General features: G+C 43.1%; 1 protein-coding gene across 1 annotated transcript in view; it reads left to right on the plus strand.

Moving 5' to 3' along the window:
- Positions 1 to 15,220, plus strand: part of LOC118363666 (cadherin-23-like) — a 544,503-nt gene that overhangs the window by 450,773 nt on the left and 78,510 nt on the right. Inside the window, exon 38 of the mRNA XM_052486131.1 lies at positions 10,377 to 10,496. Coding sequence (XP_052342091.1) covers positions 10,377 to 10,496 — 120 coding nt within the window. The remainder of the gene's footprint in view (positions 1 to 10,376; positions 10,497 to 15,220) is intronic.

The raw sequence follows: 15,220 nt of genomic DNA on the forward strand, positions 1-15,220 counted from the left end.
AACCATCCAGGGTGGTGATGCTAGTCGGGCATGCGGGTGCAGGCAGCGATCGGTTGAAAAGCATGCATTTGGTTTTACTAGCGTTTAAGAGCAGTTGGAGGCCACGGAAGGAGTGTTGTATGGCATTGAAGCTCGTTTGGAGGTTAGATAGCACAGTGTCCAATGACGGGCCGAAAGTATATAGAATGGTGTCGTTTGCGTAGAGGTGGATCAGGGAATCGCCCGCAGCAAGAGCAACATCATTGATATATACAGAGAAAAGAGTCGGCCCGAGAATTGAACCCTGTGGCACCCCCATAGAGACTGCCAGAGGACCAGACAGCATGCCCTCCGATTTGACACACTGAACTAACCCTAACCCTAACCCTGTCTTCAAAGTAATTGGTGAACCAGGCAAGGCAGTCATCCGAAAAACCGAGGCTACTGAGTCTGCCGATAAGAATATGGTGATTGACAGAGTCGAAAGCCTTGGCAAGGTCGATGAAGATGGCTGCACAGTACTTTCTTTTATCGATGGCGGTTATGATATCGTTTAGTACCTTGAGTGTGGCTGAGGTGCACCCGTGACCGGCTCGGAAACCAGATTGCACAGCGGAGAAGGTACGGTGGGATTCGAGATGGTCAGTGACCTGTTTGTTGACTTGGATTTCGAAGACCTTAGATAGGCAGGGCAGGATAGATATAGGTCTGTAACAGTTTGGCTCCAGGGTGTCTCCCCCTTTGAAGAGGGGGATGACTGTGGCAGCTTTCCAGTCCTTGGGGATCTCAGACGATATGAGAGGTTGAACAGGCTGGTAATAGGGGTTGCGACAATGACGGCGGATAGTTTCAGAAATAGAGGGTCCAGATTGTCAAGCCCAGCTGATTTATACGGGTCCAGGTTTTGCAGCTCTTTCAGAACATCTGCTATCTGGATTTGGGTAAAGGAGAACCTGGAGAGGCTTGGGCGAGGAGCTGCAGGGGGGGCGGAGCTGTTGGCCGAGGTTGGAGTAGCCAGGCGGAAGGCATGGCCAGCCGTTGAGAAATGCTTGTTGAAGTTTTCGATAATCATGGATTTATCGGTGGTGACCGTGTTACCTAGCCTCAGTACAGTGGGCAGCTGGGAGGAGGTGCTCTTGTTCTCCATGGACTTCCGTGTCCCAGAACTTGTTGGAGTTGGAGCGACAGGATGCAAACATCTGCCTGCAGAAGCTGGCCTTAGCTTTCCTGACTGACTACGTGTATTGTTTCCTTTACTTCCCTTAACATTTGCATATTGCGGGGACTATTTGATGCTATTGCAGTCCGCCACAAGATATGTTTGTGCTGGTCGAGGGCAGTCAGGTCTGGAGTGAACCAAGGGCTGTATCTGTTCTTAGTTCTGTATTTTTTGAACGGAGCATGCTTATCTAAAATGGTGAGGAAGTTACTTTTAAAGAATGACCAGGCATCCTCAACTGACGGGTTGAGGTCAATGTCCTTCCAGGATACCCGGGCCAGGTCGATTAGAAAGGCCTGCTCACAGAAGTGTTTTAGGGAGCGTTTGACAGTGATGAGGGGTGGTCGTTTGACTGCAGCTCCGTAGCGGATACAGGCAATGAGGCAGTGATCGCTGAGATCCTGGTTGAAGACAGCTGAGGTGTATTTGGAGGGCCAGTTGGTCAGGATGACGTCAATGAGGGTGCCCTTGCTTACAGGGTTGTACCTGGTGGGTTCCTTGATGATTTGTGTGAGATTGAGGGCATCTATCTTAGATTGTAGGACTGCCGGGGTGTTAAGCATATCCCAGTTTAGGTCACCTAACAGAACAAACTCTGAAGCTAGATGGGGGGCGATCAATTCACAAATGGTGTCCAGGGCACAGCTGGGAGCTGAGGGGGGACATTAGTAGGCGGTAACAGTGAGAGACTTATTTCTGGAGAGAGTAATTTTCAAAATTAGTAGTTCGAACTGTTTGGGTATGGACCTGGAAAGTATGACATTACTTTGCAGGCTAACTTCTCCCCCTTTGGCAGTTCTATCTTGATGGAAGATGTTATAGTTGGGTATGGAAATCTCTGAATTTTTGGTGGCCTTCCTGAGCCAGGATTCAGACACCGCAAGGACATCAGGGTTAGCAGAGTGTGCTAAAGCAGTGAGTAAAACAAACTTAGGGATGAGGCTTCTGATGTTGACATGCATGAAACCAAGGCTTTTTTGATCACAGAAGTCAACAAATGAGGGTGCCTGGGGACATGCAGGGCCTAGGTTTACCTACACATCACCCGCGGAACAGAGAAGGAGTAGTATGAGGGTGCGGCTAAAGGCTATCAAAACTGGTCGCCTGGAGCCTTGGGGACAGAGAATAAGAGGAGCAGGTTTCTGGGCATGGTAGAATATATTCAGGGCATAATGCGCAGACAGGGGTATGGTGGGGTGCGGGTACAGCGGGGGTAAGCCCAGGCACTGGGTGATGATGAGAGAGGTTGTATCTCTGGACATGCTGGTTGTAATGGGTGAGGTCACCGCATGTGTGGGACGTGGGACAAAGGAGGTATCAGGGGTATGAAGAGTGGAACTCGGGGGTCCATTGTGAACGAAAACAATGATAACTAACCTGAGCAACAGTATACAAGGCATATTGACATTTGAGAGAGACATACAGCGAGGCATACAGTAATCACAGGTGTTGAATTGGGAAGGCTAGCTAAAACAGTAGGTGAGACAACTACAGCTAATCAGCTAGCACAACAGCAGGTAAATGGCGTTGACTAGGCAACGGGGCCGACAGATAAAACAAACAAGCAGAATGGAGTACCGTGATTAATGGACAGTCCAGCGTGCATCAGCTATGTAGCCAAGTGATCAGTGTCCAGGGGGCAGCGGTGGATGGGGCAGGGAAGCTGGACTGGCGAGTGTTATCCAGGTTAAAAAACTAACAATGACTAAATAGCTTGTAGCTAGTTAGCTGGTTAGCTTCTGGGGGTTCTTGAGTGTGTTCTAAAAATTTAAAATAATAGCGATTCCGTATCATATTGGGTGAGGCAGGTTTCCGGAAGGTATAAACAAATTAAAAATCGGAAAGCGATAGAAAGTACAGTCCAGTGAATGTTTGGGACACGGCGATGCAGACGGTTTGCAGGCCTGTGCTAAGAAGCTAACAGTTAGCAGGCCGGGGTAAACAAGGTAGCAGTTAGCGGACCAGGGCTAAACAAGCTAGCAGTTAGCAGGCCGAATTAGCAAGCAAGGAGATACCAAGGACTAGAGAGTTAGCCTTTGGGGGACGTCGCGATGGGGTGAGTCTGTTTATTCCTCTTCATGCGGTGACATCGATAGACCGGTCGTGGGCCCGGGTATTGTAGCCCAGGAGTATGCTACAGTGGTAAGCACAGGTGCTCTGGCCGGGCTAGCTTCAAGCTAAGTGGGTGGAAACGCTAGCCAGGAGTAATCATCCGGGGTTGCGGTTTAGCTAGATAGCTCGTTGTGAAGATCCAGCTGAAAAATGTTCTGTTTGCGGTGGGAATCCGGGGATAAAAAATAAATAGGTCCGTTATGCTCTGGTTAGCGTCGCGTTGTTTGAACTGGCGAGAGCTTTCCGAGCTAAAGGTTAGCTGATGACCGGTTAGCTCAGGACCGCTAGCATAGCTGGTGGTTAGCTGGCTAGCTTCAGTTGAGGGGTTCCGGTTCCGAAGTAAATATAAATACTTTAGGAAAAAATAGCTACATTGGGTGAGGCGGGTTGCAGGAGAGTATTTGGAAGCTTAGGTTTAGCAAAATGTTTTTAAAGATATGCAAAGAAAAATATGTAAAAACGAAAAAGAAACGATATATACAAGGGACACGATACGACAGGACGACTTACGCCATCCTGAGACTGGGACGGAGATTTGTCTTCCAACAAGACAATGATCCAAAACATAAAGCAAAATCTACAATGGAATGGTTCAAAAATAAACATATCCAGCTGTTAGAATGGCCAAGTGAAAGTCCAGACCTGAATCCAATCGAGAATCTGTGGAAAGAACTGAAAACTGCTGTTCACAAATGCTCTCCATCCAACCTCACTGAGCTCGAGCTGTTTTGCAAGGAGGAATGGGAAAAAATTTCAGTCTCTCGATGTGCAAAACTGATAGAGACATACCCCAAGCGACTTACAGCTGTAATCGCAGCAAAAGGTGGCGCTACAAATTATTAACTTAAGGGGGCTGAATAATTTTGCACGCCCAATTTTTCAGTTTTTGATTTGTTAAAAAAGTTTGAAATATCCAATAAATGTCGTTCCACTTCATGATTGTGTCCCACTTGTTGTTGATTCTTCACAAAAAATACAGTTTTATATCTTTATGTTTGAAGCCTGAAATGTGGCAAAAGGTCGCAAAGTTCAAGGGGGTCGAATACTTTCGCAAGGCACTGTAAGTGGTCTAAAGTTTTAGAAGCCATAGTAGCGCAGGAGATGTGTTGGTAGAAGTGAGGTAGAACGGTTTTAAGTTCATCAGAAATGCTGCTTCTGGGTGAGAGGTTTCTTGTTTGTTTATGGCCCAATACAGTTCGTTGACTGCCAAAGTGGTGGAGTGATGTATACAGCAGTGATGATTACGGATTAAAACTCTCTTGGTATTCTATATCAGGTGAGAAAAAGCTTGAGATTTGCTTCGCATTGTAAGTTGCGCACCAGTTGTTGTTTATAAAGAGACATAGCCCTCTCCTTTTGGACTTGCCAGAGGCTGCGTTCGTCCGATCGTGTCGCTGCATGGAGAAACCACTGAGTCCTACGTACATAGAATCATCCAGCCACGTCTCTGCAAGGCATATAATATTACAGATTTTCAAGTCTCTGATAGGAGACTCTGGAACGAAGCTCATCCATCTTTTTCTCAAGTGACTGGACATTTGCCAATAGAACAGAGGGGGGTGCTAGTCGATATTCTCTTAGTCTCAATCTCATCAGGATGCCGGCACGTCTCATGTGTCTACGCCTGCAGTGTTTTGGTAGTCCATGAAACAAAGAAATGGGGTCCGGTATGAACAAGGGAACAGCTGAGTTGGTGTTAAAGTCGGATTTGAAATTGAAATCAAGGTTAATAATAAATGTCGATCTGATGTCCAGAAGTATTTGGCGGTCATACAGTGGCAAGAAAAAGTGTGTGAACCCTTTTGGAATTACCTGGATTTCTGCATACATTGGCCATAACATTTGATCTGATCTTCATCTATATCACAACACTAGACAAACACAGTCTGCTTAAGCTAATAACACACAAACAATTATATGTTTTCATGTCTTTTTTGAACACACTGTGTAAACATTCACAGTGTAGGTTGGAAAACATATGTGAATCCTTGCATTTAATAACTGGTTGACCTCCTTTGGCAGCAGTAAAGTTAACCAAACATTTTTTGCAGTTGCGGATCAGACCTGCACAACGGTCAGGAGGAATTTTGAACCATTGGTCTTTACAAAATTTGTTTCAGTTCAGCAATATTCTTAGGATATCTGGTGTGAACCGCTCTCGAGGTCATGCCACAGCATTTTAAATCGGGTTGAGTTCAGGACTCTGACTGGGTCACTCCAGAAGGCGTATTTCCTTCTGTTGAAGCCAATCTTTGTTGATTGACCTCTGTGTTTTGGTTCGTTGTCCTATTGCGTCACTCGACTTCTGTTGAGCTTCATTTGGCGGACATATACAGTGCCTTGCAAAAGCATTCATCCCCCTTGGCATTTTTTCCTATTTTGTTGCATTACATCCTGTAATTTAAATTGATTTTATTTTGGATTTCATGTAATGGACATACACAAAATAGTCCAGATTGGTGAAGTGAAATGAAAAAAATTACTTGTTTAAAAAAATGTAACAAATAAAAAACAGAAAAGTGGCGCGTGCTTATATATTCACCTCCTTTGCTATGAAGCCCCTAAATAAGATCTGGTGCAACCAATTACCTTCAGAAGTCACACAATTAGTTAAATAATATTCACCTGTGTGCAATCTAAGTGTCACATGATCTGTAACATGATCTTAGTATATATACACAAATCAAATAAATTTATATAGCCTTTCTTACATCAGCTGATATATCAAAGTGGTGTACTGAAACCCAGCCTAAAACCACAAGAAATGCAGGTGTAGAAGCACCTACACCTGTTCTGAAAGGCCCCAGAATCTGCAACACCACATAGCAAGGGGCACCATGAAGGAGCTCTCCAAACAGGGACAAAGTTGTGGAGAAGTACAGATCAGGGTAGTTTTATAAAAACAATATCAGAAACTTTGAACATCCCACGGAGCACCGTTAAATCCATTATTAAAAAATGTAAAGAATATGGCACCACAACAAACCTGCCAAGAGAGGGCCGCCATCAAAAACTCACTGACCAGACAAGGAGGGCATTAATCAGAGAGGCATCAAAGAGACTAATGATAACCCTGAAGGAGCCGCAAAGCTCCACAGTGGGGATTGGAGTATCTGTCCATAGAACCACTGTAAGCCGTACACCCCACAGAGCTGGGCTTTACGGAAGAGTGGCCAGAAAAAAAGTAATTGCTTCAAATCAAATTTTATTTGTCACATGCACCGAATACAACAGGTGTAGACCTTACAGTTAAAGGCTTATTTATGAGCCCCTAACCGACAGTGCAGTTTTAAAAAATATGGATAAGAATAAGAGATAAATGTAACAAGCAATTAAAGAGAAGCAGTAAAAAATAACAATATACACAGGGGGGTGCCGGTACAGAGTCAATGTTCGGGGACACCGGTTAGTTGAGGTAGTATGTACATGTAGGTAGAGTGACTATGCATAGATGACAACAGAGCGTGGCAGTGGTGTGGGGGTAATTGTGAATAGTCTGGGTAACCATTTGACTAGATGTTCAGGAGTCTTATGGCTTTGGAGTAGAAGCTGTTTAGAAGCCTCTTGGACCGAGAATTGGTGCTCCGGTACCGCTTACCGTGTGGTAGCATAGAGAACAGTCTATGACTAGGGTGGCTGGAGTCTTTGAAAATGTTCAGGGCCTTCCTCTGACACCGCCTGGAATAGAGGTCTGGGCCATTCACTCTACCGTCTGTGTGCCATGCGGTCGGAGGACAAGCAGTTGCCATACCAGGCAGTGATGCAACCAGTGCTCTTGATGGTGCAGCTGTAGAATCTTTTGAGGATCTGAGGACCCATGCCAAATCTTTTCAGTCTCCTGGGGGGAAATAGGTTTTGTCGTACCCGATTCACAACTGTCACGGTGTGTTTGGACCATGTTAGTTTGTTGGTGATGTGGACACCAAGGAGCTTGAAGCTCTCAACCTGCTCCACTGCAGCCCCGTCGATGAGAATGGGGCATGCTCGGTCCTCTTTTTCCTGAAGTCCACAATCATCTCCTTTGTCTTGATCAGAAAAAATACGAAAATTTTAAAATAAGCAAATGCATTTGGTGTTCGCCAAAAGTTATGTGGGAGACTCCCCAAACATATGGAAAATGGTTCTCTGGTCAGATGAGACTAAAATTGAGCTTTTTGGCCATCAAGAAAAACGCTATGTCTGGCGCAAACCCATAACCTTTCATCACCCCGAGAACAACATCCCCATAGTGAAGCATTGTCGTGGCAGCATCATGCCGTGGGGATGTTTTTCAACGGCAGGGCCTGGGAAACTGGTCAGAATTGAAGGAATAATGGATGGCACAAAATACAGGTAAATTCTTGAGGGAAACCTGTTTCGGTCTTCCAGAGATTTGAGACTGGGACAGAGGTTCACCTTCCAGCATGACAATGACCCTAATCATACTAATAAAGCAAAACTCGAGTGGTTTAAGGGGACACATGAAATGTCTTGGAATGGCCTAGTCAAAGCCCAGACCTCAATCCAGTGTAGAATCTGTGGTAGGACTTAAAGATTGCTGTACACCAGCAGGAACCCATCCAACTTGAAGGAGATGGAGCAGTTTTGCCTTGAAGAATGGTCAAAAATTCCAGTGGCTATATGTGCCAAGCTTATAGAGACATACACCAAAAGACTTGCAGCTGTGTTTGCTGCAAAAGGTGCATCTACAAAGTGTTGACTTTGGGGGAGTGAATAGTTATGGACGTTCAAGTTCAGTTTTTTTCCTTATTTCTTGTTTGTTTCACAATAAAACATATTTAGCATCTTCAAAGTGGTAGGAATATTGTGTAAAACAAATTATACAAACCCCCCAAAAATCTACTTTAATTCCAGGTTGTAAGGCTAGAAAATAGGAAAAATGCCAAGGGTGGGAGAAAACTTCTGCTAGCCACTATAGCCTTTGATTCTCCTGCAAAATGTCTTGATAAACTTGGGAATATATTTTTCTGTTGATTATAGCACGCTGTCCAGACCCTGAGCAAGCAAAGCAGCCCCAAACCATGATGCTCTCTCCACCATACTTTACAGTTGGGATGTGATTTTGATGTTGGTGTGCTGTGCCTTTTTTTCTCCACACATAGGGTTGTGTGTTCCTTCCAAACAACTCAACTTTAGTTTTATCTGTCCACAGAAAATTTTGTTCCAGAGATTTCTGTAAGTCTTTAGCTGACACTCTAGGATTCTTCTGAAACTCATTGAGCATTCTGCACTGTGGTCTTGCAGTCGTCTTTGCAGAACGGCCATTCCTAGGGAGAATAGCAACAGTGCTGAACTTGAACAATTTGTCCTACTGTGGACTGATGAACATTAAGGTTTTTAGAGATACTTTTCTAACCCTTTCCAGCATTGTGCAAATCGACAATTCTTAATCTTAGGTCTTCTAAGATATCTTTTGTTCGAAGCATTGTTCACATTCTTGTGAATAGCAAACTCTAATTTTGTGAGTGTTTTTGTTTGGACTCCAAGGTTAGCTGACTCCTGACTCAAATTAGCTTTTGGAGAAGTCATTAGCCTAGGGGTTCACATACTTTTTCCTATCTACACTGTGAATGTTTAAATTATGTTTTCAAAATAGACAAGAAAAACACAATTTGTGTGTTTTTAGTTTAAGCACACTATGTTTGTCTATTGTTGTGACCAAGATGAATATCAGATCAAATGTTATGACTAACTCATGCAGAAATACAGGTCATTCCAAAGGGTTCACATACTATTATCACATACAGTGGCAAGAAAAAGTATGAACTTTCTGTAAAAATTGTTTTAGATAAACAAAACAAAAACTCACTTTCCCATCGGCCCATCTTTTAGTATCAGAATTGTTGCAGAAGTGCTAACCCTGCCCATGAGGGACACTAGGAAGGTTAAAACCTGTTAAGGTATAGGGGGCAGCATTTTCACTTTTGGATAAATAGCGTGCCCAATTTCAACTTCCTGCTACTCATGCCAGGAATATATGATATGCATATGATTATTAGATGTGGATAGAAAACTCTCTGAAGTTTCTAAAACTGGTTCAATCATGTCTGTGACTATAACAGAACTCATGGAGCAGGCAAAACCCAGAGGACTAACTGTTCAGATGTTTTATTTTTATTTTTGCCTCTGACCGTTCCCTCAGTTGTCTTTGCCAAGGGAAATTTGATAGGGACCATTTTACAGTTCCTAAGACTTCCACTGGATGTCACCAGTCTTTGGAATTTGGTTGAGGTTAATAATTTGTGCAACGAAGAAGAAGCACATCCTGGAACAAGGTTACACTGTTGAGAGTTGCGTAAGACGAAAAAAGGAGCATGGTTTGTTTACTTGCTGTATTGAATACAGATTGCCCAGTCTACAATTTGATCGATTATTAACGTTTAAAAATACCTAAAGTTGTATTACAGTCTGAGTAGTCTGAAATATTTTGGCAAAGTTTATAGGCAACTTTTGAAATCTTTTGTAGTGACGTTGTGTTTTGGAAAGCTGTTTTTTTCTGGATCAAACGTGCTTTATAAATGGACATTTTGGGTATACATGGACGGAATTAATTTTTAAAAATTACCAATTGTGATGTTTATGGGACATATTGGAGTACCAAAAAAAGAAGCTTGTCAAAGGTAATGCATATTTTATATTTTATTTCAGTGTTTTGTGTAGCGCCTGCTACGCTAGCTCTTTTGTTTACTACTGGTGTCAGATGGGTGCATACTATCAGATAATAGCTTCTTATGCTTTCGACGAAAAGCATTTTTTAAATCTGAGATGTTGGCTGGATTCACAACGAGTGTAGCTTTAATTGAGTATGTTTACATGTGTGATTTAATGAAATTTTGAATTGTATAACATTTTATTTGAATCTGGCGCTCTGCATTTCCCCAGGGAATTGGCCAGTTGAGACGCTAGCGTCTCCCTATCCTCAAGAGCAGCCGCTCTAAGTATTTGAAAGATTTCAAGTTGTATTTGAACCCAGGTCTGGTACTATGTGTAGGATGTAAGTGTACAGTATTTAGAATAGCATTGAGTGTTAAAGTATTTGTCTTTTTGTGCATGTGTATGTGTCCAGGGACGGATTGTTGCAGTGAAGGAGCTGGACTTTGAGATCAGCAATGGACACTACGCACTTATCGTCACAGCAACGGACCAGTGTCCTATCCATGCCCTCCGCCTGACTTCCAGCACCACGGTGATGACAATGACACACACATACACACACAACATGACAGTAACTCTTTTTACACTGCATGTTCATCATAACATGCAGTTATAATTTAATTGTTTTAACAAGGTAATTTACTTATAAATCAGCTTATTTAAAGCCATTCGTTTTGCAACAGTTTTGGCTGATAGCCACGCTTCCCAGCTTGAGTTTGCCTTTGAAGACTCTGGGGTATTGGGTTTCATATCCACAGCTGGGAAGTCCTACCTGCACTTTCCTTCACTGGTTGGACTGTCCGTCAATTCGGTTTTACTATATCTAGTTTAATTTAAAAAACGTGAACATTATTTGTCGATGTGAAACAAAACCACATTGTGTTCATCGCAGACAGACAACTTTTATAGGAGATGAAAGCTAAGATCGTAACGAATTCATAGAATGGCTAACCAACTCTGAGTTTCAGTAGGGGAGGGACACAAGAATGAATGAAAGCCGTGAACCATAAATAATGTACATTTGTGCTAACCATGTTATATGATAATTTATTACAGTAATAAGGCAGCTGAAATCTTTTAGGATGTAATTTGTAAAGTTGATTGTAAATGTATGTATATTATCATAAAAAATATTCAGGCCCTATTCCCTCATTTTTCAGGAATAGGGTCTATCATATTTTCATAAGATTTACTATTTTTCATACTATTTACTGGATCTTTTGATTTGAAAAAGCTAACCATCTGAGATTTCTAGCAGTATGCAGCATTACTAGGTACTGTTCATGGCCCTCTCATGATAATTGTTTTATTCTGGCATTGGAATCATCATATTATTCCTAACAGGTTAATGTAGTTCATACACACATCATATTGTACTTGCAATCTGTGGCATATGCAGGCGTTTTTGTTTAGTCAAATTAATGACCACAAAAATGTTTTCCAAAAAGTTAACTATCCCTTTAATCACATCATAAACATCAAATCAAATGTTATTTGTCACATGCGCCAAATACAAGAAGTTTTAAGAAAAAAACTATCAATAGAAAATAAAAGTAACAAATAATTTTAACAGCAGCAGTAAAATAACAAGCAAGGCTGTATAGTGGGGGTACCAGTACAAAGTCAATGTGCGGGGACATCGGTTAGTCGAGGTAATTGAGGTAATATGTACATGTAGGTAGAGATAAAGTGACTATGCGTAGATTATAAACAGAGAGTAGCAGCAGCGTAAAAGAGGGGTCTGTGTAGCCCTTTGATTAGCTGTTCAGGAGTCTTATGGCTTGGGGGTAGAAGCCTTTTGGACCCAGACTTGGCGCTCCGGTACCACTTGCCGTGCAGTAGCAGAGAGAACAGTATAAGACTAGGGTGGCTGGGTTCTTTGACTATTTTTAGGGCCTTTTAGAGCAGTTGCCATACCAGGCAGTGATGCAGTGATGCTCTCGATGTTGCAGCTGTAGAACCTTTTGAGGATCTGGTGACCCATGCCAAATGTTTTCAGTCTCCTGAGGGGGAAGAGGCTTTGTCTTCATGGCTGTCCTAGTGTGTTTGGACCATGATAGTTTGTTGGTGATGTGGACACCAAGGAACTTGACACTCTCAACCTGTTCTACTTCAGCCCCGTCGATGAGAATGGGGGCATGCTCGGTCCTCCTTTTCCTGTAGTCCACAATCATCTCCTTTATCTTGATCACGTTGAGGGGAGAAAATGTTGTCCTGGCACCACACGGAAAGGTCTATGACCTTCTCCCTATAGGCTGTCTCATCGTTGTTGCTGATCAGGCCTACCACTGTTGTGTCATCAGCAAACTTGATGGTAGTGTTGGAGTCGTGCGTGGCCATGTAGTCATGAGTGAACAGGGAGTACAGGAGGGAACTGAGCACGCATCCCTGAAGGGCCCACGTGTGAGGATCAGTATGGCGGATGTGTTGTTCCCTACCCTTACCACCTGGGGGCGGCCCATCAAGAAATCCAGGTTCCAGTTGCAGAGGTAGCTTTCCTTAGCTTCACAATGAGCTTTGAGGGCACTATGGTGTTGAAAGCTCAGCTGTAACTCAATGAATAGCCTTCTCACATAAGTGTTATTTTTGTCCAGGTGGGGAAGGGCAGTGTTGACTGCAATAGAGATGCATCATCTGTGAATCTATTAGGGCAGTATGCAAATTGGAGAGGGTCTAGTGTTTCTGGGATAATGGTGTTGATGTGAGTCATGATCAGCCTTTCAAAGCACTTCATGGCTACAGATGTGAGTGCTACAGGTCAGCAGTCATTTAGGCAGGCTACCTTAGTTTTCTTGGGCACAGGGATTATGTTGGTCTGCTTGAAACATGTTGGTGTTACAGACTCAGTCAGGGACTGGTTGAAAATGTCAGTGAAGACACTTGCCAGTTGGTCAGCGCATGCTCGCAGTACACGTAGTGGTAATCTGTCTGACCCTTCGGTCTTGTGAATGTTGACCTGTTTAAACTTCTTACTCACATTGGCTTACGGAGAGCGTGATCACACAGTCATCCAGAACAGCTGGTGCTCCCATGCATGTTTAAGTGTTACTTACCTCAAAGCGAGCATAGAAGTAATTTAGCACGTCTGGTAGGTTCGTGTCACTTGGCAGCTTGCGACTGTGCTTCCCTTTGTAGTCTGTAATGGTTTGCAATCCCATGCCACAACAACGTCATCGATGCACTTATTGATGAAGCCAGTGACTGATGTGGTGTACACCTCAATGCCATCTGAAGAATCCCGGAACATATTCCAGCCTGTGCTAGCAAAACAGTCCTGTAATTTAGCATCTGCTTCATCTGACCACTTTCTTATTTACAGAGTCACTGGTGTTTCCTGCTATAGTTTTTGCTTGTAAGCAGAAATCAGGAGGATTTAATTCTGGTCAGATTTGCCAAATGGAGGATCGAAGGAGAGTTCTGTATGCGTCTCTGTGTGTGGATTAAAGGTGTTCTAGTCTTTGTTTTAACATGCTGGTAGAGATTGGTAGGTAGATGAGGTTTTTCTGCATTACAGTCCCCGGCCAATTGGAGCGCCACCTCTGGATGAGCGTTTTGCTGTTTGCTTATGTCCGTATACAGCTCATTGAGTGCAGTCTTACGTGCCAGCATCAGTCTGCGGCGGTATATAGACAGCTACTAAAAATACAGATGAAATCTCTCTTGGTATATAGTGTGGTCTATAGCTTATCATGAGATACTCTACCTCAGGCGAGCAAAACCTTGAGACTTCCTTCGATTTTGTGCACCGGGTGTTGTTTACAAATATACAGAGGGCGCGTTTCCATTCTGCCGAAAAAGCTTAAAACCCACCAGCTGTATGTTAAACATGGTGTCGTTCAGCCACTACTCGGTGAAACATAAGGTATTACAGTTTTTAATGTTCAGTTGGTATGATATATGTGCTGTAGTTTGTCTATTTTATTATCGATTTATTGTACGTTGGCTAATAGGACCGATGATAAAGGTAGATTACCTTCTCGGCGACTGATCCTTACAAGGCACCCGGACCATCGTGTGAATGACATACGTACAGACCAGGGGTTCCCAAACTTTCTCCAGCCTTCCAGCATTGGGGAACACCCCCCCCCCCCATGCCATGTCGATTTCTATGGGCTCAAGCATTGTTCATGACACAAACAGTTTACACCCCTCTTGCTGGTGAAGCGAAAATGTTATAGGTTCAAAGCATATTTCCTGCAATTCTACACATTTTATCATAGGGTGCAGAGAATATTTTGCAGTTTTAAACTAATTTTCATGGCCAAGTTCATCTGGGCATTTCTGACAAGTTATAAATAACTCTAAGGTATGACTGGCATGACAAAAGGAAAACAATTTCAGCTATTTCTACTATCACAATTTTAGAGCAAGTTGAAAGCCGAACTGAGTCCCAACCCCACCAAAATAATAATAATAATACTATACAGTCGAAGTCGGAAGTTTCCATACACTTAGGTTGGAGTCATTAAAACTCTGTTTTCAACCATTACAATTGGACGTGTACCTGTGGATGTATTTCAAGACCTACCTTCAAACTCAGTGCCTCTTTGCTTGACATCATGGGAAACTCAAAGGAAAGCAGCCAAGATCTCAGAAAAACCATTGGAGACCTCCACAAGTCTGGTTTATCCTTGGGAGAAATTTCCAAACACCTGAAGGTACCACGTTCATCTGTACAAACAATAGTACGCAAGTATAAACACCATGGGACCATGCAGCCGTCATACCTGTCACGGATTTCCTCCTCTTCGTCTGAAGAGGTGTATCAAGGATCGGACCAATACGCAGCGTGGTAAGTGTTCGTCATTTTAATTGAAAAACCAAACACTACAAAACAACAAAGTGACAACCGTGAAGCTAATGAACAATCGTGCTGACACAGACACTACACATAGACAATAACCCACAATGACAAAACAGGCTACCTAAATATGGTTCCCAATCAGAGACAACGACTAACACCTGCCTCTAATTGAGAACCATATCAGGCCAAACACAGAAACAGACAAACTAGACATACAACATAGAAAGCCCACTCAGATCACACCCTGACCAAACAAAACCTATAAACATACAAAGCAAACTATGGCCAGGGCGTGACAATGCCGCTCTGGAAGGACACCCGTTCTGTCTCCTAGAGATGAACGTACTTTCGTGCGAAAAGTGCAAATCAATCCCAGAACAACAGCAACGAACTTTGTGAAGATGCTGGAGGAAACAGGTACAAAAGTATCTATATCCACAGTAAAACGAGTC

Source organism: Oncorhynchus keta, chromosome 3 (genome assembly GCF_023373465.1).
Source record: "Oncorhynchus keta strain PuntledgeMale-10-30-2019 chromosome 3, Oket_V2, whole genome shotgun sequence".
Taxonomy (NCBI): Eukaryota; Metazoa; Chordata; class Actinopteri; order Salmoniformes; family Salmonidae; genus Oncorhynchus; species Oncorhynchus keta.